Here is a 24911-nt window from a genome sequence, read left to right as displayed (position 1 = left end):
AGGGATGTAAATAAACAATAGTGGCGTAAGGTTATTCGATTATTTATTTCAATTCTATTTGGAAAAAAATCACGGAATATACATATAAGTAACATCTAATTGTATGATACAATGCGTTTGCATCTATTGCGAAATTATTCGTAAGTATTAAAAACAGACGCTTCTCTACTAATAATACAGAAGATATATTTTATTGTTCTTATTAATACTTCAGCTTAAATCGGACACATACAAACGTATTGTCAGCTAGGATGGTTTCTCATGGCGCGTGAAAGCACGAACTACACTACCTATTATGAGAAAACATGCATCTTAGGCTGAGATCTAAGAGCTTACTTTGACTTTGCTCAGATTTAAGTTTCAGTTAAAACGATACGGATTTATGTCAGCGATATAACGCTGTCTCGTTTTAACAGTGTCTTAAGTCTCAGCGAAGTCAAAGTTGGCCATATAAATTTCAGCCTTACAGGACTCAGACGGCCTATAGGTACATATAAAACACTCAAAGGACAGCGAATGACCACGAATAGGGCGAAATAAAGAGATAGTGACGCTCGTGAAATCATGTACCATGAGGATACACCACAATGAAACTATAATACAACAGCAGTCCAAAGATAAACAAATCATTGCAAATAAATAGTATTTCGATAAACGTATAATTTTAACTAGCCATAATAGTAACATTTTCAGTAAAGTTGAGATAAAAATATTTCAAGATTTCTAATATTCGTTCAAAAAATGGTTGAGTATAAAGAAGGGAGCAATTACCTAATTATTTAGAGAATATGAAAAAATGCATTTTTTAAATTGAATTAGTGAATAGGAATTTTGGGAGTATAAATAATAGTGAATACAAAGTAGGCGTTAACTGTAGAGTACTTTACTTACCAATTCAAAAGAAAACTAGAAATATTTTCATCTCAAACTATACAACAATTTTTGGTGAACAAATCACAATAACTTTCAAGCAATCAAAGGCTACAAAAACAATGACTAACAATGAAAGCTCAAAAATTCGAAATATCGATAATATAATAAGCGAGACAACACAATAATCATAATGGTAAAATAACAATCACAGAAGAGTAGGTACCATCACAAAAGCATATTATATACATATACACAGTACACACACAAAAAGACTACATTTCATAAAAGTATAAAAAAACTATTTTCTATAATAAAAATTTTAGCTTGCATCTAGCGAATACCTGCCTAGTCAAAGAACTAAATAAAAAATCATAAACTTCAACGACAAATCCTGACGAAAGTTCTATAAACCTGTCTTGATATTGCCTATTTATAGGATAATGAAAAAAAAAATATATCGCCAGTCAATGATTTATAGAGCGCATTTTGACTTTGCTCAAGCTTAAGACACTGTTAGAAAAAGACAGCTACAAGCATATATAGCTGTCTCGTTTCTCAAACTTAAACTGCGCAAAGTCAAAGTCAGCTTTATATTTACATATAGATTTAAAGAGCCCTTTGCACACGACGACTTTTTCACGTGCATTTGAACACGGACTATGGACGGGTGCAAACCTAACTTTGTTGCTGACTGTACAAGGATAAGTACCAAACCTTAAACTTGGCAATTGCCATATTATGCAGACGGTATTATATTCTTGAAAGACCCATAAAATATTTATATCAAGAATAATAATCTAATCAATCAGCTAGATACCATTAAAATTTTTACTATACCTTTAGTATAATAAGTCATCAAAATAAAATTATCTAAGTATATTAATTAAAAATTAAGTTGATTATACAGCGCATTAAATTGAATAAATTGTAAAAATAATAAATATAAGTACCTACCTAAATAAAATTCATTAATTATTATGAACGTTAACACTGAGATATTGCGATTTGCTTAAATAAAAGTTTACGAAACTTACACATCAGTGCCTCAAAAGTGTAACACTGGTTATACAATTATACGGGTATATATATACGATATAAATTATATATTATACAAAAACTGTCCAGCAGAGTACATAATATACATAAACACAAGCTTTAATTTATTTGATAAAAATAATGACATGCAAAATTCCTACATAATAACATTAAAAACAAGGCTTAGTTTACACTGTTTTGCAAAGAACATTTTTTTTTGTCGTTATCCAAAAAAATGTGAATTAGTCCGCAAGAGCATTTAGCAAATAAATATCCTGAAGTAATTGCATCAAGTCTGTGTCAAAATGAAAATCGACTCCCGCTTTTACAGTTTCTTTCACGTACCTAGAGGTGGGTAAAAATGACGTGACTTGCCAATTACTGTCACTCAAAGAGATTTCTTTCCTATCATGTTTTCGCTTTTGAAGGATAGACTACTATAGTTGTATGTTGCGTCAATAATAAATTATTTTTTATTGATTTTACTACACAGAAGGTTTTCAAAATACCATTACCAATAATAGCCATTTTAAATTATCGATCAAACTAAAAAAGCAAGTTTATGACCTCACATTTCTGTATTTCATGCAAGCTTACATGTGAAGCACACATTTTGACGTTTGAATAACAAGTTACTGATTTGACTAGTATCATTTCCAATAATTTCATGTTTACAATAGGTCAAGTCTAAAAAAATAAGTCGCGAGGTAAAAATAACATAGCTAAGTATATGAAAATGCTAAGAACATATTTTATTCTCTCATCTAAATAAAAAAAGTATCGAAACAACAATGTAACCCAAGCCTTACCACGATAGTGTTAAGCTTCCGAGGCACACTCGATCCTAAACCTACGTTTTATAATACATTAATATCACAATATGGCCTACAGCGGCCCATTATACATACACATACAATGATATCATACATTGATATTAGGTAACAGTGTAGAAAGCATGTAAGACAACCATTATTTTATATTATTTCATCTAAATATGTTATAGACTAAGGAAAAAGATAGACGGCAAAACGTCAGAATATAAAGCCGGAATGGAGAGCACAATTTTGATTTTTAACAAAATAAGCTGATCGTGTAGCAATGTCGCTTCGGTCACACTAAAGTTGATATCTATAGAGCGTACTTTGACTTTGCTCTGATTTAGTTAATAGAGACATAACCTGTCTCGGTTTAACTTTGCCTGTCTGAGCAAAGTTAAAGTGCGCACTACAGATTTCAGCTTTAATATGCGTCCCGTAAAAGTGCGTCGCATCCATTTAGAAGATAATTTCATAACGAGTTAAACGCTATATTCCCTTAACTCATATATATTTGATTATAAAATTATATTTGATTTCCAAAAATAACAATTTGGTGAAAAAGCGCGGACGCATACGAGAACGCGTTTATAAGCAAATGCTCCGTCTATTTTTTCTCTTAGTCTGTGCTAAATGTAGATATTAGGAAATCGTAACATAGTAAAAACATTCGAGTAACCTCCTTACCAAAAATCTAACAATTGTAATCGGATATAAATCCATTTGGCTAATAATTAAAAAAAAAAAAACGAAACCATTGAAATTAGCTTTAAATCTTAAAGCTAAATAAGGTTCGTGCAAAAAAATCGCCTTTTCATGTACAAAAACTACCAAGCTTCGCCACATCACTTAAAGCGGTTTTATTCTGTAGAAACTTGGGAATGAACTTCGCGTTCCCGAACAAAATATTATTATCCATAAGGCGGATCGTATAGAGAACTTGTTCAAACGTTGGGGCCAAGTTTCAGAATAACCCAATCTTTCGACCACGTTCGTATTGAACCCACAAGTTTGAGGATAGACACATGTTCAGGTGTTAGTTAAATCAATATTGTGGCTAACTCTGTTGTACCCTATCTCTAAATTACCAGGTCGAAATATAGTGTTATCCTTTTCTGCAGGAAGCATTATGAAAGCGATAACAATACATTGAGAACAGCTAGTCGATTAGGGAAAAACTGCATCAATCATAATTACATCGCAATTGATATGATTGGCTGAATGTATGGTATTCTTGTTGCAACAATGCATTGTAGCCAATAGTGAGCGAGCGTCAACCAATCAGATGTAATTGCGATCGTCACACTGTAGCTGTCATTTAGTTTATTTATATATTATGTACAATAGAATTAGCTACATTATTATTACCCAAAGCATAAAGCCTGGCCAGAAACCGAATTAGGAACTCTTTTCAAAGAGATCGGAGAGGTAGGCTGGATGCTTAAATTTGTTTGTGCATTTTGTATAGCTGCCACAGAGTAGCTTGAAATTCTTTGGACTAGAGTAGTATGGGTATACCGTTTCACTGAAACAGCTCGTGAAATACGCTGTCTCAGTCAAGCCGTCTACCTATAGGTAAGATTGAGTATCACAAAGATTACTTTTTGACTTTAGTCATTAACTATAGATTAGTTCACCTGTTTCAATACGTACGTGGTCTTTAATACTCATTCGTCGTCATTTTACTTTTTGACGGTGATATCTCTCCTCGCTATAAACGTTTTTCAATAAGATATTGACTTTAGTCAAAAAATCATAAGCATACACTTCATTTCTTTAATTTCACCTATGCATTCATACTCATATTCGAGAAGAATTATCAACGCCAAGTATCTGGGTTACAACTTATCGTAAATATTTATAAATACGAAACCATAAACGTACTCATATTAATAATATTCGAATTACAGATGAGAATGGCTGAGGTCTATAGAGTGTACTATGACTTTGCTCAGACTTAAGTTTCAATTAAAACGAGACAGATAGCCAGCGATATAACGCTGTCTTCTTTTAACAGTATCTGAAGCCTGAGCAAGGTCAAAGTGCACTCTATTCGCTCTACAGCCTTAGAGCATCTTCACATTTTCCAATCTGGTAACAAAGAGCCTCTAATCACGTATAGTTTTCACGTCAAAAACGTGTCTAAACGGTAATTATTTCGCCCGCAGTAAATTTTATGACTTCCAGTTTCAAAACGAACTGCAAAATTAGGCGTCACAATTCGAAGCAATTAACTTTAATTTTTAAACTACTAATAAATACGATAATATTATGTTATTCATCACCAATATCTTACAAGTACATAAATGCATTTTTCGTATTCATTATAATATTATGTATATATTAATTTTAGATAGCAGCATGATAGTGGATCTACCACATAGGTAAATACATAATTATATATGCAGTAAGATTTATCCGGACTTGGAATTTCTAATATGAAAAAGAGTATATATTATACGAGATATTGATGAACAGTATAGAAGAGATGCCATTTATACTAGAGAACAAGGAAACTATATACAGAAAGTTCCCAGAACACACGATAAATATGCAAATCAATGCTCATAAAAGTTTTTTAACGTTTAAACTATCGTGATTTTCATTATCAGTATAAATAAGGCTATGCCACGTATTTAGGCGATGTAAGCCGACTAAACTAAATTAAGTTACGTCGACTAAATACGTGAGTATAGCCGTAACAATTTATACTTATAATGACAAAGTTTGAACATGTTTCTTTTAGTGTAGACTAGTTTCCACAAACTTATAGTATACTAAAATAGTATGTCTAGTAGTATATTTAGTATAGTAGTAGTATGTAGTAGTGTATTTAGTATGTCTAACATAAAACACTGTTTGTGTGTATACACAAACGGTGTTTTACGTTAGACATTGTGGCTGATCCTGTTGTACACAATCTCTAAACTATACTGACAGACCTATATCTATTGCTATCCTTTTCGGCTGGGAGTATTGTGAAAGGGATAGCAATACATTTAGATCGGTCATTTTAGTTTAGTTTAGAAATTGTGTATGACAGAATCAGCCACATTGTGGCTACCCTTTCATAATACTCCTTGAGGAAAAGGATAGCACTAGATTGACATCTGTCAATTTAATTTAGACCTTGTGTACAACAGAATTAGCCATATTGTACATATACACTTAAAAACGTTTGGAGCAAGCCAAAGAATGCACAATAAAAATACGTTTAGTGTAAGGACTCAGTTAACCCTTAAAGGAAGCATGTTTAGTGGTAAGTGTAGAACTTAGACTGCACTAAAAGAATATCTTGTGCGTTCGTTAGTGTTCTAAAGATGCCACTTTGAAAATATCAAAGCTTCTCTTAGTGCATATTGAATTGAGCACTAAAAGTAATTTCTATTATAGTGCCCGGCAAACAACTTGGACCTAAAGAGCGTAGTGGAATAAAGTTGGCAAATCCAGAAGTGAAAGTCGACGTATCAACCAATCGCGTGCACCCGCGCCGAGTGGTCAACCAATCGCGTGCTGGCGTCATTCGCGTCAATGCTCAAGTTGTTTGTCGGTTCGCAAACCGAAAGTTGTTTTGTTCGCACGTAATATATCGTCTGTTCTGGGTATTGAAAGAATTTACAAACGAAACTTTCAGAAAGTGAGACGAGACTAAAGTTTATACGGGCTCAAAAATATAGTACCTGTATAATATTTAGCTTTATCTAACCTTTATTGGGTAGTTTACTTATAAATTCCACATCTTATTAGGTACAATATTGTGGCTAATTCTGTTGTGCACGATCTCTAAACTGCCATGTCTAAATCTAGTGCTATCCTTTTCCGCAGGGGACATTATGAAAAGGACAGCAATACTTATACCTGCCATTTTAGTTTAGTACTGTGTACAACTGAATTAACCACAGTATCTATAATTACGTAACCTAAGTCTACGCAATATTAAAGCCTATCTACATATAGCAAAACGTAAGTACGTCGCTAAGTATTCACTACGATTCCATGACGATATTTCATTGGAAATCAAACTTTTAACAACTAGGTAAAGAAATTGTGCTTACAAGTCCCTTTTTTTACTTTTGTCTCTCTCTTTATTTTTGTTTGATGGTTATATTATCTGGCTCATTTTAATATTCTAATAAAAATAAAGGTCAATACATATCAAGCGTTATTATGCGATGATCTATGAATTGATGTGTAAAAAAAAAACACACTTTTTGATCACATAATACTTTGCTGTAACGTTAAATAAGCCTTGGCCCTTAGGTGATGGATAATTTTGATAAAGCGTTGAATTTTGTTGCTAGCATATGCATTGATATACTTTTAAAAGAATATAGTATATATATTATAATAATAGATAAGCTTTTAAGCGTTTTTGTATTATAATAGTTGAAAGATAGGTATTTCGCTTGCTTATTGTATAGTTTTTTGATATTTATATGATAGTATATTTTTCTTGTACATATTAATTTCAATACGGATCATAATTATTATTTTAACATACTATTTGTATAACTAATAGAACATATTTCAATTTTACTGATTATTATATTTTTAATTTTACGTAGCGTCTATAAATAATTTGTGACATAAGCATGAGTATTACTTGAAACATCAGGTATATGTATATTTTACTTAACATAATAAAATCATTCAATTAATTATATTTTAGATCATATTGATATATTGCCAGCAAGCGTATTTCATAGTTTAATAACAAGCTGCCAAAATTGCAAATTACATAATATCACTGGACAAGTTAACATAGTCTGTCTCATAATTAACAATATATTAGAACCTACTCTAAGGCCGCGAATAAACCTGTAAGTTTTACTCACGTAAGTACCTTGCATGATTAACTTACGACAACTTTAGTAATGTAAACAGTTTTATAAGAACATTTACCTACCTTAGTAAAGGGTCTAGCCGGATAAGCATAGCGAATCGGCCCCCAAATGACAACCTATTTCGAAACTTATGTATCAATATCGCCTTGATGTACGAATACGATTTATACAAGTTTCGCCTCCCTACTCCGCTTTTTCCCTGAGATATTAAAAAAAATGTGCGTGAGTACGACTATCGTTCAAAGTGTCATATCTCGGAAAGTTTTAAAGATACAAATGTCAAACCAACGCGAGATTGTAGGTGACCTTTAAGAGCATATTTTATATTTTTTTCAGATTTTTGGAATGGTTACGAACATTTTTTTTTAAATAAATAAAAATTTAATTATTATTATTTCAGTGTTCCTTCTCAGGTACAATCACTGAAAAAAAAATGTTATAGTACTTGACATGTACTAATACTCAAAAAAAAATCGTTTGAAAAAATATAGTGTAACACTGCAAAAAAAAATTAAGTTCCACGGAACTAGACATAGGCACATGTACAGTGTCACTAGGTAAGTCGACCTAGATTCATTATAAGGTTTTAGGGGAGGTCAAATGCTATCAAAAACTCCATAATATATACTCCAAAATATCGGCGAAAATGGCCTGTTTTTGAGTTTTTGGGTTTTTAGGAAAAACAAGAATTCGTTTTTTTTAATTAATAAAAAAAAATTGGAGCATATTTCTAACCTTTTATACAGTTAACGAATAGCAAACATCCCAACTAATAAATAAGTACTAAAGAATAACCTTTAAATGTTTTGCAGTAGGGTTCCGATACTTTACCAGTTTCATAATTAGTTACTTTGACAAAAATGCTATTTTTTTCTTCAAAAATTAGAGATTTTTGACTGGCAGATTAAATATTTAAACTTACTAAGCAATAAAACATTTCAATTCTTAGCTACCTGGCTATCATATTATCTTCTTACAACCTTCAATAAATTGAAAATTAGCTGAAGGAATTCAACAATTTGAGCACTACGGAGACTTTTCTCAACTCTTAAATTTTTAAAATCATTTTAACTTTATTTAAAGGTAGTCAAAACTTAGAAGGTGGTAATAGAAATCGAAAGCGCAGCTGTGTTCAAAGAATTGAATTTCTGCAAGTGCCATTTTAAAAAAAAGAATAGCTTTTTGTCAAAAAAACTAAGTATGAAACTGGTAGAGTATCGGAACCCTAATGCAAAACATTTAAAGATTATTTTTTAGTACTTAATTGTTATGTTGGTATGTCTGCTATTCAGAAATTGTATAAAAGGTTGGAAATATGCGCTACTTTTTTTTTATTAATTAAAAAAACCCAATTCTTATTTTTCCTGAAAAACTCAAAAACGGGCTATTTTCGCCGATAGGTATTATGGAGTTTTTGATAGTCGAAAGCGCAGCTGTGTTCAAAGAATTGAATTTCTGCAAGTGCCATTTTAAAAAAAAGAATAGCTTTTTGTCAAAAAAACTAAGTATGAAACTGGTAGAGTATCGGAACCCTAATGCAAAACATTTAAAGATTATTTTTTAGTACTTAATTGTTATGTTGGTATGTCTGCTATTCAGAAATTGTATAAAAGGTTGGAAATATGCGCTACTTTTTTTTTATTAATTAAAAAAACCCAATTCTTATTTTTCCTGAAAAACTCAAAAACGGGCTATTTTCGCCGATAGGTATTATGGAGTTTTTGATAGCATTTGACCTCCCCTACAACTTTATAATCTAGGTCGACTTACCTAGTAACACTGTACATGTGCCTATGTCTATATCCTTGTATAATCTAGTTCCGTGGAACTTAATTTTTTTTTTGCAGTGTTACACTATATTTTTTCAAACGATTTTTTTTTGAGTATTAGTACATGTCAAGTACTATAACATTTTTTTTTCAGTGATTGTACCTGAGAAGGAACACTGAAATAATAATAATAAAATTTTTATTTATTTAAAAAAAATGTTCGTAACCATTCCAAAAATCTGAAAAAAATATAAAATATGCTCTTAAAGGTCACCTACAATCTCACGTTGGTTTCACGTTTGTATCTTTAAAACTTTCCGAGATATGACACTTTGAACGATAGTCGTACTCACGCACATTTTTTTTAATATCTCAGGGAAAAAGCGGAGTAGGGAGGCGAAACTTGTATAAATCGTATTCGTACATCAAGGCGATATTGATACATAAGTTTCGAAATAGGTTGTCATTTGGGGGCCGATTCGCTATGCTTATCCGGCTAGACCCTTTGTTGTCAATTAATTACGTAAGCTATACTTACGTGAGTAAAATTTACAGGTGTAATCGCGGCTTTAGACTGTATTGAAATTGTCCCGTCAAATTTTTATGACGGACCATTTCAGTATTTACTATTTCATACAACTCCCATATTGAGCGCGAGTTTTACTTGACGTTTAGTAAAAAAAGTTACTGATTTGACTAGTTGGTAACATTCTTATTATTAATTCAAGGCCGGAAGCAAATTATCGGACGCCGGTGCCGCCGCGACTTATAGGTATCTGGATAATGAAAAGTACAATGAACTGTGAAAACTATCGGATGTTAGTAGCGGACGTAACCTTGGCCCGTCCTTGATCGCTCGGACGTCCGATAGAATTCTGGCAAGCCGCATCCAAAACAACTGTGCACAATTACTGTCACGTTGTCAGCCGCGGCTTACGGACACATCCGATGGTTTATTTCCGCCATTACGCTATGAGTAGGTCTTCATCTAATGAGCTTCCGAGACGGTCAAGCGGCTTGACGTCAAGCACGTAGATTTTTGCTTGAGCCAAACATTTTGATCGTTTACAATGTTTGCTTGATGCTTGAATCAAGCGTTTACGTGCTTGACTGTGAGGACTCATTTACACGAGAGCTTTTCAGCGTTTTTTTACGTGTGAACATATACATACTTGGGAATACAATCGTTCCATTTGGACGCTTTTTTAACGGTCGTTAAAAAAGCTCTCGTGTAAATGAGGCATTATTCATGCGATTCTATATTTTTGCCTGACGCGACGTTCGGACAGTGCTTGATCAAGCTGCTTGACGGGCGCATCAAGCGGCTTGATGTGACTGACAAGAAACTTGATCAAGCAAAATAAAACTGCTTGCTTGACGACAAGCCGCTTAACCTTAACTATTATTTACGAGACAGACTATGTTTAAAGGCCGATTCACACCAATTGCATTTGCAGTACGTACACGTGACACGTGCGTAGTGACGCGCGTGAATCCGTAGACATAACTGCACGCATTACGTCTACGCGAACGTTCACGCCATGTTTCATACAGTTCCATACATTACAACGCAATGGTACGCGCTACGTCTACGCTTACGCAACGCTTATGCAGCCTGTATGAACGAGCTTTTAAACGAGTAGTTATTAATATAGTATAGTATTTACTGTTGCGGTAACATGTGAGACCAGGCGGACTCGTATTTGGAGTGCGCGGCGCTGCAGGCAGACTTCGACGCTTCCACCACGCTTAGCGGGAAAGGCTCGTGCTATGAGCAAATAACAAATGTTTTTTATTCATGTGCACTTTCACATGTATGTGAAAGTGAACATCCCAACTCCCCATAGAAGAAAGTCAGACAAAAACGAGGTATCAAAGAAATGAAAAAGATTTTTTTTAAATAATACTTCTGAATTTATTATATAATTAGTTTAGTCAAATTGGGATTTGATTCTAGATTATGTTTTGATATACACAATGATAGGTACACAATCATTTTAATAAAGTAATTTTTTATAGATAAAACTATAAAAAAATAATTTAATTTATTACTGAATATATCATGCATACAAGAGTTAATGTAGTTCTATAATATCATTTTGGAGATAGATACTTTAGGAAGGGTAATGAAATATAGTACTCACAGTGAGATGCGCGTACGCCTGTTCGAGCGCAGCGATGAGCCTCTCGAGCTCCGAGCTGCTGGACAACACTAGCGCCAGCCCCGCGCCGCGCTCGCGCGCCTCGCAAACGCTCCACTCCTGTTCACAGACACATTTAGTGGCCATTGGCCAAACACACACAAAGCGGGTATGTCTATCCTATAAACCTAATTGTTACCCATAGTATAAATGTGAGTGTGTTTGTTTGTTGGTTTGTTCTTCAATCACGTCGCAACGGAGCAACAGATCGTCGGATCAACGTAATTTTTTTGCATGGGTTGTTAAAGACCTGGTGAGTGAAAAATTTTTGTCCTCCGCGGACAAGTGTCTGGTCTGCATAGACCCTTATTTAAATACTTACCAAACAACACCAATTTTCATCGGTATCGGGGATCTTGAAGGCTGTCAAATTCTTGATGGACCCACACGCCAATATTTCAATGTCCGTCCTCATCTCTTCGATGTATTCTAAAAGAAAAAAATAAAGAATAGCATTTTTTAAATACTTTGGAAGGAACTTTTCTCATACATTTTATACCAGACCAAGCAGACTATCAAAATGTTGCCGAATCGGACGTACGCTTCTAATGTTCGCAGAGTGAGTGGGACAGCAATTTTTCTGATAGACAATGTCTGATAAGACGTACGTACATCTTGAACAATCCATCGCCGGCTCACCACTGTTATTTATTTTTATTCAGATACAAGTTAGCCTTTGACTGCAATCTCACCTGGTGTTAAGTGATGATGCAGTAATGGCATAATCTTCTCATGCTGAGAACGGGTCTCCTCTCAGAATGAGAAGGTATTAACCATAGTCTACCAGAATGTTTTCCTTCACCGATAAAGCAAGTGATATTTAAATGCTTACAACTCTGCAACTTCTTTCGCAACTCCGAAAAGTTAGACGTGCGTGCTCGGAATCGAACCCCAGACGCTTCGACTGGAAGCGAACTTTTTTTTTGTAAAGAATATTAGCCATTTTTAATCATGTGCTAGGAGTGTTAATAGTGCAACGGATCCGAAAGGTCGGCGGTTCAAACCGCCGTTTCAGTCCGTCAAATTTCAGTCCGCTCCTATATAGCCATTGAGCTATTGAGGCTTATCCTTTAGTCTATCCCCGCTTGATAACCCACCTTTGAGCAAGGCATCAGAGCCTCTATCCTTGAGATAGGCAGCGGCGCCCGCGACAAAAGCCAAGTCCAGCGTGTCTCGCAAACTGATCACTTCGAATGGAGTCACCAGTACAGTACAGGCTGGTGGAGGCCCTCTAGTACGAAGGTCAGACTTCTTTGCGCCATCCTTTTCTTCTAAGGCCTGAAAAAGAGGGAAATATTTTCAGTGATTGTTTTATTTCAGCCTGGTATCAAGCAGCTTCACCATTCAACCACAGGACAACTAGAAACCGTGAGCGTTGGTATCCCTATGTAGTGGACTTCCAAATCACTCAGACAAAATGTTTTTGCTCAACGTTTCTGACAAAATATACGTTCCTTCAATGGTTCTTGCGTAACTCCAACTCCTATGAAAGAGAGAGAGATAAGACTACGCGATAGAAATACGTTTATTAAATTTTAGACTTAGAATTGCACTTTACTGCGTCGTAACAAGAACGCTGTTTATATAAACGTCTTCGCGGAATGATTCTTCTGTAGCTGGAAGATACTAAACATTGTAAACATTGTTCACATCATGTTTTTAAGCAAATAAATACTTGACTACTTTATTATTGACCTTACCTGGGCTGCGTGTAAAAGTAAAGACTGTAACCAGGATGACGCCGTAGGGTCATCAGGCGCTGCCAGCAGCAATCTGCTAGAGTCACCCAATGCTATCTCGAAGCAATGTGGTCTTCTAGAAGAATCCACGTGTCTTCTGACTCCTACTACTGAGCGTAAGGAGATGTTGTTAGGTAGAGGGGTACCGTCAGGTGTATGCGGACCCCAGTGGAGGATCCCAGCCCTAGAATCAAGAAAGGCGAATTTTATAAGAGTAAATGCAGAGTTTCTTGCCAGATCTTCTAGTAGTCAGTAAAGTCAACATTGCATAAGTAGCATAAGTTGTCCTATTCATACTAATATTATGAATGCGAAAGTGTGTCTGTCTGTCTGGTAAGTTTTCACAGCCCAACAGTTTAACCGATTTTGACTTTTGATACAGAGTTAGCTTACATCCCATGGACAAACATAGGCTAAAATCAAAGAGTTCCCACTATCCTTTTATCCGACTTAAATGAAACTTGGTACAGAAGTAGTTTGCGTTAATTTTTTGCTACATTTACCTGAGTAAGAAATAGCAGGGCTCAAAGCGTTTGCTCTTCTCAGTCTTGCACATCAAGTAGCCCTCAAGTGGCGGGGCGAAGGCGCCAGGTGCTTCGACGAGTCTGTCTTCAGCGTCGCCAGAACAGGCTCGACCATAGAACAGTATTGGCGGTACCTATCGAACCAGAAGTTGCATTATACTTACGATTCTTTATAGTCATTCTTACTTTTAAAAGTGGATGTATAGACTGTAAACATACACAGGACACAGTAAATAGGCATGTTCTATACCCTATCCGCGGAATGAAGTTAGTATAGCGTTCTCTCTGTTACGCTATCCCATACAAATGATAGAGACAAAAAATTCAGAGGAAGTTAACCATTTTGAGTCACCAATTAATCACAAACATATTTTCAAAAAACATTCGAAATTCAATTTGAAAATGCTTTCGTTTGTGGTTGGTTGGTGAAATGGTTCGCACCCACTGAACAAAAATTTGTAGTGTAAAAATTGTTATTCTTTTCGTAAGTTTACTTAATTTCTTAAAATGCACCATAACTCCAAAAAGATAGGTGCGTGCCGGAGATCGAATCCCGGGCCTTCAATTAGGAAGCGGACGTTTAAAGTTTAAACCATTAATTTTTTTCAACCAATTTTATTTTTTTATTTTTTTAAACCATTAATTTGAGCCTCAATAGCTCAACCGGTAAAGGAGTGGACTGAAAACCGAAAGGTCGACGGTTCAAACCCCGCCCGTTGCACTATTGTCGTACCTAGGAAAGGGGAATATTAGTCATTTAACATGGCTAATATTCTTTTATAAAAAAAAAAAATTAGGCCATAACCACTACTTTTTCACAAAAAAGTATTTAAGAGTAGTGTTAATGGTCAGTATGTAGTTTCCAAAGTTATTCAGTCTAATTTGGAAAAAATTGTGGGTAAGTACCACGATTTATACTGGTGTATGTAGTTCGATTCTGCCTGTGACTGCTTGAACTTCTCTGCTCATAGCACAGATTATTGCAACTAGGTCGAAATATCGATCATTCACCATCATCGTATTAATCGTGATACATACCCGTACGGGTAAGGTCGACTCACAAGTTTAAAAAAATAAACCTACCCTTTTCTCGTGCCTCTGTCTAGTCACCGCAGAAGCAAGATGTCGGCAATTTAGCGGCAACATTGCAGGTGGACGTTGGATACGAAGCGGCGATATTCTTGCGCTCCACTCCAGAGAGGATGCTAATCTTGCACCGAGGGTAGACTCGCCGGTTACGACAGAGCAGGCAATATTGCCGGCTATGTCTATCACTTGGATGTATTGTGCTTCTGGACCGACCTAGAAAGAATTTAATTATTTGAGATGTTTATAGTTTTTTTTTTTTTTTTAATTTATAGACTAGTCCTTGGCTGCAATCAGATCTGTTGGCAAGTGATGATGCAGCCTAAGTTTTTTAATAGGTGAAAAACAAGTACTGAATAGAGGAAAAGATTATACTCTATAGGAAAGCCAAATCACTTGGCAAATTGCTTTACTTCTTACTATTTGAAAAACTACAAAGCAATTTGGCTCTTTGGTAGAGAATAGTTCCTCACCATAATAAGGCCTGGGCAAAATACAAAACCTAATTTTCTACCTCCCTATAACTAATTAAATTGAGGATTTAATATTCATAGCTTTGCAGTTTGCACTACACAATACATAAAATTAAAGTGTTATTTATTTTTATGGCCATAACTTACCCTCTAGATTTAAGAATAAGCTATATTTAATTTGCTTAAATTAACACCACTAGGTGTTTTAAGTAAGACGCAAATTCAAAGTGTTAAAAATTGTTGATGGATATTAATTTATTCATACATCCTGAATAAAGTAAGTCCTATTTCCATCTTTTATCCATCCATCAAGTAGCATGCAATAGTAATATTTCCATTTCATAAATATGCAATAGTCTTGACCAAAACGATCCATTGCTCTACATACAAGTGTAAATTAAAAATTTATAGCACCCCCGACAAGTGAAGGTTACAGTAACTAGAAAAGAGCTGATAATTTTCAAACGGCTGAACCGATTTTCTTGGATTATAGCTAAGAACACTCTCGATCGAGCCACCTTTCATACAAAAAAAACTAAATTGAAATCGGTCCGTCAGTTAAGGAGCTACGATGCCACAGACAGATACACAGATACACAGACACACAGATACACACGTCAAACTTATAACACCTCTCTCTTTGGGTCGGGGGTTAAAAAATCAAACAGTTTGATCTAATTCTCAAGACATTCACAGACTAATATTATAAATGGGAATGTGTGTGTCTGTCACCTTTTCACACCCATCCCCTTAACCGATTTTGACGAAATTTGATACGAATATAGCTTGCATCCTACAGATGGACATATGCTTTTCATTCCAAAAAATAAAAGAGATGCCAAGGGATTTTTATTAAACCTAAATGCACTAAATACATATAGCAATTATAATCCTAATCACACTAATATTATAAAGGCGAAAGTTTGTATGTGTGTGTGTGTGTGTGTGTGTGTGTATGTTTGTTACTCCTTCACGCAAAAACTACTGGACGGATTGGGCTCAAATTTAAAATGGAGATAGATTATACCCTGGATTAGCACATAGGCTACTTTTTATCCCGGAAAATCAAAGAGTTTCCGCGGGAATTTTAAAAAAACCTACATCCACGCGAACGAAGTCGCGGGTATCAGCTAGTAATATTATAAATGTGAAAGTGTGAATGTTGATGAAAACTACTGGACGGATTTGGCTGAAATTTGGAAAGGAGATAGATTATACCTTGGATTAACACATAGGCTACTTTTTATCCCGGAAAATCAAAGAGTTCCCGCGGGATTTGAAAAACGTAAATCCACGCGGACGAAGTCGCGGGCATCAGATAGTACTTTATAATTGCCAAAGAAATTGCTTTAGTAATAAGGCCGACCTTGCACCCTTTGTATAGTTTCTTAAGTATCTATGTACATACATAGATACTTAAGAAATACATACAAACATTACTCCTGTAATGTTTGTATGCAATAAAGACTTGTTACGCAGGCAAAGCCAGCGGCTGAGGCTAAATGAGCCGGCGTAACATCTATTCCCACGGCTCCGCGGAAACCCGACGCGAGCTGACGCCGCGCAATCCTTGGGAGCCGCGGTGTGAGAACATTAGAATAGTTTAGAATTTACTTAGCTTTAGAATGAGATAGTGTGTTTAGAATTATATTAAGATACTAGCTGTGCCCGCGACTTCGTTCGCGTGGAATCAGCGCGCTTTATATAGCCACGGACGCTCAGGCGCGAGGCGTGTAGTACGTACTCTGTACGTTAAAAATGTTCGCCGTGATTATTTAAATTGACATAACTTTCTTATTTATGAACCGATTGACATGAAATAAACACTAAATGTTAAGTGAAGCTTATTACAATATATTAGTGAAAACCGTATCTAAATCGAATAAGCCGTTTCTGATATTAGCGTGCACAAACACACAGACAAACAGACAAAAAAAATATTAATTACAATTTCGGGTTCGGCATCGATATAATAACAACCCCTGCTACTTTTTTTTTATATATTTCCATTGTACAGACACCACTTTTCTACAATTTTATTATATGTATATAGATTAAAATAAAGATATTATCGCCATCAGTCTTTAAATCCACCTCCTGCGACCCCCTACATTACTGACTTCTAAATAAAGAAGTAAAATAAATAAATAAACCCACCAAGACAAAGTCGCGGGCACCATCTAATTGGAATACATTTAGCGTTAAGGAAACACGCGAATGATTGCGTGCAATGTTGACCACTCGAGACCTACTTGTCTTGTTGTTTTATTCCTAACTTGGGGGAAGTGTGTGAGTCACCATAAAAAGAGTATACGATTTAATCTACATGCAAATTGTTTGATGCGTTATTCATGTCGCCTATTATAAGTGTTGTTACAAATACACTCATCGTCTTCATCATGATCAACCCATCGCCGGCTCACTACTGAGCACGGGTTTCCTCTTAGGGGTTTGGCCATAGTCTACCACGCTGGCTTAGCGCGGATTGGCAGACTTCACACACCTTTGAGAACATTATGAAAAACTCTTAGGCATGCATGTTTCCTTATGATGTTTTCCTTCACTGTTAAAACAAGTGATATTTAATTGCTTTAAACGCACTCCGAAAAGTTAGAGGTACATGCCCGGAATCGAGTCCCCAATCTCTCAAATAGGAGGCGGTCATCTTAACCACTAGTCTATCACGGCTTTTAAGTTAACACTAAACACTACCGGGCCGAATTTATTTTACAGAACCTCTCTATGGGCAAAAGTTACAAATATCGATTAACATATCTTTGAAGATAAAATTGAAAGGTTATCCAAGAACCGGCAATGCAGATCTGCTGTAGGGAACATCCCATGCATGAGGCTGTCTGCCAGCCTGTAGATGTGAGCTTGCCACCAGAGTTGTGGGGATTTTTTTATTAATGACAAGCCATCCCTTGGCTGTGATCCACAATAAGTGATGATGCAGTCTAAAATGGTAGCAGACTAAATTGGTATCAGTAAGTAGGTATATTATGTTACTAGCTGATGCCTGCGACTTCGTTCGCGTGGATGTAGATATTTTAAAATCCCGCGGGAACCAGAGATTTTTACGGGATAAAAAGTAGCATATGTGTTAATCCAGGGTATAGTCTATCCCGCTCTAAATTTCAGCTAAAACGGTCTAGTAGTTTTTGCGTGAAAGAGTAACAAACATACACACACACATATCTACACACATACATACACACAAACTTTCTCCTTTATAATATTAGTGTGATGTGATTTAGATATGAATCACCAATCACTTGATTTCGTTTCAATGTCAGGTTCTTCCTAGACCATATGAATCAGATTATGTTTATAGACAACAAACAGGCTTGATAGGTTAATCGATAAGACGTGATGATTCAGCCCTTGTATTACGAAACTTTTGCATTGCTATCGTCGCCATTAATTTGTTATTGCAGCAAAAAGATCAATCATTATACGTATTATAACCTTACTATGTGAGTAATAAATGGGGTATTGACTGGTCACCTCAAGTTTATCGAGTTATTGCTTTAACCTGCCTGTGACCCAAGAGCACCTATCGGCGTACCTAATCATACACATTTTATGCATATCACACTTCACACTAATATTATAAAGGAGAAAGTTTGTATGTGTGTGTGTGTGTGTGTGTATGTTTGTTACTCCTTCACGCAAAACTACTGGACAGATTGGGCTGAAATTTAGAATGGAGACAGATAATATCCTAGATTAGCACATAGGCTACTTTTTATCCCGGAAAATCAAAGAATTTTAAAACACCGAAATCCACGCGGGCGAAGCCGCGGGCATCTTCTAGTGATATTATTAAGTTGCCTCAATAATATTATGGTGTTAACAACTGGAATAGTAACTTAACAGTAACCCAACAAAATGTCTGGTAACTTAATGCCGATCAGATTCAGATATTTTTAAATAAACCTTTTCACATCTGATCTATCACTGTAAATGGCAAACACCACAGAAGTTACCACGGAAAAATATGCCACCATATTATGGCAATGTATATATCCATGCATATTCATAGGTTACCTGTGCGTGCTTCGTCCCTTAAACTGCACTTTGGATGTTACCAAAGTGGACTGCCCAAGAGCGCAAGTATGGACTAAGTAACTGTCTGTTTTTTTCTCTTAACTTTTCAGTTGTATTATTCTTCATTCAATGTTAAGGGGTAACGCAAACCTACAGAGTGTTGTAGAGCCGAGGTGCAGCATCCCTTTTGATAACGATCCAAACATAGCTCCACTGCACTCTGTAGGTTTGTGCTTGGCTTTAGAGCTGTGCATAGTCGCTTACGCATTTCTGCAATAAGCTTTAGCTACCTACAATATGTTTATTATTATTCAGATTTAAGTTAGCCCTTGACTGCAATCTCACCAGGTAAGTAATGATGCAGTCTAAGATGGAAGCAGGCTAATCTGGAAGGGGTATGGCAGTTTTCATTAAATCCATACTCCTTTGGTTTCTACACGGCATCGTATCGGAACGCTAAATCTCTTGGCGGCACGGCTTCACCGGTAGAGTGGTAACTAGCCACGGCCGAAGCCTCCCACCAGACTAGAGCAGAAATTCAGAAATTATAAAATTCCAAGCCCCTGCTCCAAGCGAATCCAGGACCTCCCTCTAATAAGACCACAGCGCTTACCACTGCGCCAGAGAGACCGCTAATGTATACCATTTACCTCAACAGTAAAAATTAGTTTCTAAAGAATATCTAAGTATAAGCAGTATTTGAACTCAGTAGTTTTCAAAATTTTACTTACCACTACAGCGTCTAATTCGTTATGCGGTAGTCTGCAAAGTATTTCGTACTCTGTACCGCCAGGCCTTACGCTTGCTACGTAGAGCGCATAGTCGGTGATGAAAACCAGGAGAGGGGTCCACGAGCCATCTTCCATGTTGTATGGTGACTGGACCTTCATCATCTGCAACCAATTTTTTTTTAGTAATATAATCCTCTACCAAGTGGACTCCTCTGAAACTGCATAATTATGTTAATAGGTGGAGGTTATCACTTAAAAGCAATGATGAATTAAAAAAAATCAATTAAAATCAGGTGATGTACTAAAAAAATTGAAAACATAAAGCTTGGTGCTATATCAATACAAATATCATTTTATGATATTAGATGCTTTTTTACAAATTCGTGTTTCCTTTTACAATGCAAAATAGCAGTTTTTGACTCTCGTCTATGTCCGAGTTTCCCAGAAGGATGCGAGTAATTTCGAAAAATCTATTCAATTTATTCAATCAGTAGTAGGTAGATGATGGAACAGTGGAAAGGTTTGAAACTAAAATTTCTCACTTTTTTGGTATCTTTTTTAAACTCATCGCATAATAAGAGTAGGTAATCAAGTACAGGTAAGAGTGTTTTAAAATCGCGCTTTATGTAGAATCTACAACATATATATTATATAAATGGAAAGTAAAAAGCTTTTAGATCTTATGTAAGAAAGTAAGACTCCATCATCGTAAAAATAAAACGTCCGAATTTTCGGACTGAGTTGCGTAAGCACAATATTACAGTAAAATACGATTATAAGATTATAAGAAAGCTTACAGGTAATAACTTGTAGCTTGCCTAAGCGGTTTATAACAAAGTTACAAAATGGCATTTAGTTAAATACTGGGATTATGTGAAGGCGAAGAGTAAATATTAGTGTAAAATAGGTTAGCAGTGGTGAGCGCCTTTACGCCAAAAAAAATATAACCATAGATAGTTTCACTATAATGCAAGTAAAACAAATAGTGCAATCTAAAGTTGCAACATCACAGTTTGCATAGGTCATAGACTAAAGATTAAATACCCAACCCTGACTGTGATCTGCTTTTTTTTCTGATGTCTGGTTTACACAGATTAGCCAATGTCAGGTTTGATCTGCTTTACAGTACACACTGCAGTCATATGCCTCATGTTCAGATTGGACTATTTATTTTGCGCGCATTATACCGCGTGCAAATGCATCAATGCGTTAAAGGCATTAAAATGCCTAATGTCTTACCCTATTTAAAGTTTCATTTGGGTAGGAGAATATTTGAAGTCTCAGCTTTTCATTGCATTCTATAGCGACGTTGTCCTCAAAACTGTCGAAGTACGACGGCTCGTCGGCTGTCAGCAGTCGGACAGACAGTCTTTTGTTCTCTATCACTTCTTTGTCAATGAGACGGGACATTCTCGCCGCGGAAATGTGAAATGTTTCCGCCACGTCTTTGAAAGGATACACGATGCTAGGAAACTCTCTCTCCATTCGTATTTTGAATTGAAAGAACTTGTTATTCTTTATCTTAAGTTCCAAGTCTTTCCTTTGGCAAACATTTTTAAGATACCTGCTCAGTAGAGCAGATTTGTTAGTTTGTAATTTCTGTAAGGAGGGACTGTCGAAAAACTCGTCGTTGAAATCATCTGCGCCTTTCAAGGTTGAGTTGTCTGTGTTAGAACAATTATCGCTAATTGGTTGTGGCGCTTCATCACTTTTCTGTTGCACTGTTGACGCTGATTTGCGACTGTATCTGTTAACGTTCTGCTTCTTGGGCGACGACAAATGTTTTGAGAGACCATTCTTCTGATCAGCTTCATCTTGTACGTTTTTATTGAATTGACGCTTTGGTGTGGATGTCCGACTAGAGTTGTCGACTTCAGACTGTTTTGAGCTTAGATCCTGTTTGCTTGAAGATGTTATTAGCTCTTTTACTGGTGTTGATTCTGGAATGGGTACAAAAGTTTCTTTCGGTGCTTCAAAAGCTGTTTGGAATGTATCATGGACGTAGCTGTAAGATACACCTTTGTGCTCATACACTGTGCTTTCACAGTTTACAACATATTTGCTGAGTGGGGGTAAAACATCTCTATTTACAAGCTTTTTGTCATTTGTATTTCTCATGTTAAGTGTTAGTTTGTGCCGAGGTGATCCTTCATTAGGCGTTCTGTCTCCTGCAACAGGGTTCAAAGATCCTGATGTTAATTCTTTAGGCTTTTCTGCATCCAACGGTTGGGAGTTCAAATTGATTTCCACAAAGTCATCTTCATCATCCATATGAAATCCTGAATCTAAACTTTTTGAAAGCTTCTTATTTTGATTAACATCACAGGGCAATGCTTCAACTACATTATTTAATTCAAAAGTGGTTTCCGCCAAGCCTTTTTCAGGTGCAAAATTGAAGTTGAAATTCTTATAGAAATTCTTTAAAGAGTCTATAAGATTATTTGCATCTAATAGATTTAAAACTTTATTATTGTTCTTCCTTTCTTCAACAACATTGGTTGTGATGTATCTCTTTTTCTTAAGGACAGATTTGACTGCTATGGGACTCTGTGTTACTTCAAGAGGTTTATTTTTTCGATCGTGGGATTGATCAATATCAGCTTCAGAGAAATATGTTTTTCTTATGAAGGAAACATGATTATTATTTTCAAATCCATCACAGGAGTATGATTTTTGTGTTTTATCAGTTTTCTTGTGTATGGTTTCAGTTTCGTTTGAGTGTGAGGATAGGGATTCACTAGAGGATGACTCAGAATCACAACTGAAATTGGAATCTGAGCTGTTAGAGTCACAGTCATAAAGTTTTCCATTGGGTTTCGGTTCATTATTGTTGTCTCTGTCTTTATTGTCTTCATTACTCTGCCTATAAACTGGACAATACTCAAATATTCCACTTCTATCATGTTTCGAGTCTCCATAAGTAAGTATATCAGACATTGTTTGCTGGGCCACGTCTGCTGCATATTTTGGTGTTTTATCGCCAGAGGACCATGAAAACCTATCATTAGTAGCATTTTTCTGCCTAAACCTATCACAGTAAGAGCTGTCAGGGCCATATGATGTAAAACCTCGCTCTATATGAATATTGTCTGTTCTAGTATTATTTAAAATATCTTCATGAAAGGATACCCTTTTTTTCTGAGAACTAGGTCCACTTTGAGACTTTTTTCGACACCTCCTCCTGTACACAATATCTTCTGATAACGATTTCTTGGGTTCTGACGTCCTCAATGCAGACTTTTTAGTTTCCGCTGTACAAACTTTCTCACTTTCTAAAGCCTTCAACACAACATCTGGTAAGTTTTCATACACAGGTTTTTTTTGCGCTTCAACAAGAAGCTCTGGGACAATATCGTCTGGACCGCCTAAATTTTGGTTATCTATATCACTACGAGTCATAATACTGCTGTTGGTACTCTTTATCATATCCTGCGAACCTGAGGGAGCTGCATCGTAAATACTATCACAAGTGAGTTCTTCCGCTCCGATGAGACTGTGCGACATGAGAGCCTGGCTAGTCGCCTCGGAAGCTTCACTGTCCAAGCATAAAACACCAGAATCACCAGGCGTATCTGCCAGACTGCTAGTTGTGCTAGATATGAGATGAGAGTTCCCTTGCAGGCATAATTCGGTAGGTTTGCCGGCATTCTCGTCTGTTGTATCCATTTTCGTGTACTGGGATGTATCTTCGCTGCCTTTATACACTGTTGCAAAAGCAGTGTCGTCAATTTTATGACGACGTTTGATTTTATCGATCTCTCTGCTCTTTATTTCAGGTGCTTTGTCGAACGACATCACAGAATCCGTTGTTCTCGCTTAGTAGTCAAATATTTTCAGCGCACTGGGCTATTATGCTCTTATTTCATTTATCATGCTTACATTTTGTAGAGCTTTTAGTAATGATTCACATTTAAATACGGCAAGCAAATAACAAGAACACAAAGCAGCCATATTTGTAACATTTTGACATATTTTGTTCCGATGCGATCAGAAAGTTAACCTCTCGTCTGTTATAGGCATTAAAAATAAATCTCCGTTGTCTGTGTGAAATGACGTCACCTGCGCGCGGGAAGTGAAATTCAAATTGACATACCAAGCAACGCTTGGTACTTTGAACGAAATGAATGACTGTTTATTGTTCGTTATTTATCTGTCTATATTATAATATTAGACTTTAAACTCTATTTCAAGACCAATAAAGCTTAAAATCCAATAAGAGAAGGCAAGGTAGTATAGACATGGATGGCATGGATCCATGACAACACAGACAAGCCGCCCGCAAGGATCCATGCCAACACAGACGAGAGGTTAAGTGATAGTTTGCAAATCGCATCATATTATTTTTTATTGTTTTTTATATTGTTAATAATAAAATAATAACTATTAAGATATTTGACAAGTTTTATTTAGCAAAAGATTTATAAAGTTTTCTTTAAAAAAAATTTTAATATGCCAGAGAGGCGTAAAAAGGGCAAAAAAACTAGTATCTAGAGCTGAGACTTACAAAAAAAATTGCCTTAAATCTCATAGAGATGGGCAATATTGCTACCATCTAATCAAATTATTCTACTAGGAATTATGATCTCAATGAACAGCGCTTACGTGTTTTTTAGCATCTATGGGCTTGGCTCGGGTTGAAGACCGTGCGCACGCGAATTGTAAACAATAAAGCGGGAATAAATGAAATATTTTTAAAATTAAGGGAGATTTTACTTTGCGATTTTTCACAAACACTCTAGGTAAGGGTAAGGTATCAAATAGCAAGTGTCAT

At 35.8% G+C, this 24911-nt stretch overlaps 1 protein-coding gene and 2 long non-coding RNA genes across 5 annotated transcripts; 1 reads left to right on the top strand and 2 right to left on the bottom strand.

Moving 5' to 3' along the window:
• Positions 1-26: 26 nt before the first annotated feature.
• Positions 27-7633, bottom strand: LOC123873899. The gene is made up of 2 exons (XR_006797791.1): positions 5960-7633; positions 27-5239 (listed from the first exon to the last, which is right to left on the bottom strand). It is a non-coding gene; the product is annotated as an uncharacterized LOC123873899 (long non-coding RNA).
• Positions 33-19588, top strand: LOC123873902. Its single transcript, XR_006797793.1, has 3 exons — positions 33-4044; positions 19469-19475; positions 19578-19588. It is a non-coding gene; the product is annotated as an uncharacterized LOC123873902 (long non-coding RNA).
• LOC123873883 lies at positions 9847-24104 on the bottom strand. 3 transcript variants are annotated; one of them, XR_006797789.1, is made up of 11 exons: positions 21380-24104; positions 20141-20302; positions 14884-15102; positions 13780-13934; positions 13238-13460; positions 12635-12815; positions 11860-11966; positions 11481-11597; positions 10972-11104; positions 10731-10765; positions 9847-10332 (listed from the first exon to the last, which is right to left on the bottom strand). XR_006797789.1 is itself a non-coding variant. In XM_045918979.1 (10 exons), exons 1-9 carry the CDS (start codon positions 23933-23935, stop codon positions 11000-11002), a joined length of 3825 nt encoding a protein of 1274 aa, XP_045774935.1. In that variant the 5' UTR covers positions 23936-24104; the 3' UTR covers positions 10745-10763; positions 10970-10999. The 3 variants fall into 3 exon arrangements, 2 of the variants coding, with proteins under 2 accessions (XP_045774934.1, XP_045774935.1); XM_045918979.1 differs by lacking the exon at positions 9847-10332 and having other exon boundaries at positions 10745-10763; positions 10970-11104; XM_045918978.1 differs by lacking the exon at positions 9847-10332 and having other exon boundaries at positions 10731-11104.
• Positions 24105-24911: the final 807 nt, after the last annotated feature.

Source organism: Maniola jurtina, chromosome 17 (genome assembly GCF_905333055.1).
Source record: "Maniola jurtina chromosome 17, ilManJurt1.1, whole genome shotgun sequence".
Taxonomy (NCBI): Eukaryota; Metazoa; Arthropoda; class Insecta; order Lepidoptera; family Nymphalidae; genus Maniola; species Maniola jurtina.
Note: the sequence above shows the minus strand (reverse complement) of the source record. Positions and strands in the feature narration are given on the sequence as shown.

Bases quoted from the DNA above. Each gene is read 5' to 3' on its own strand.
- LOC123873883 (XM_045918978.1), bottom strand. From the start codon at position 23,935: ATGTCGTTCGACAAAGCACCTGAAATAAAGAGCAGAGAGATCGATAAA. The intron at 15,103-20,140 runs GTAAGTAAAATT...AATTCTTTCTAG, and splicing joins ACGAATTAGACGCTGTAGTG to GTCGGTCCAGAAGCACAATA. The intron at 11,967-12,634 runs GTGGGTTATCAA...TTTTTCTTTTAG, and splicing joins CTCTGATGCCTTGCTCAAAG to AATACATCGAAGAGATGAGG.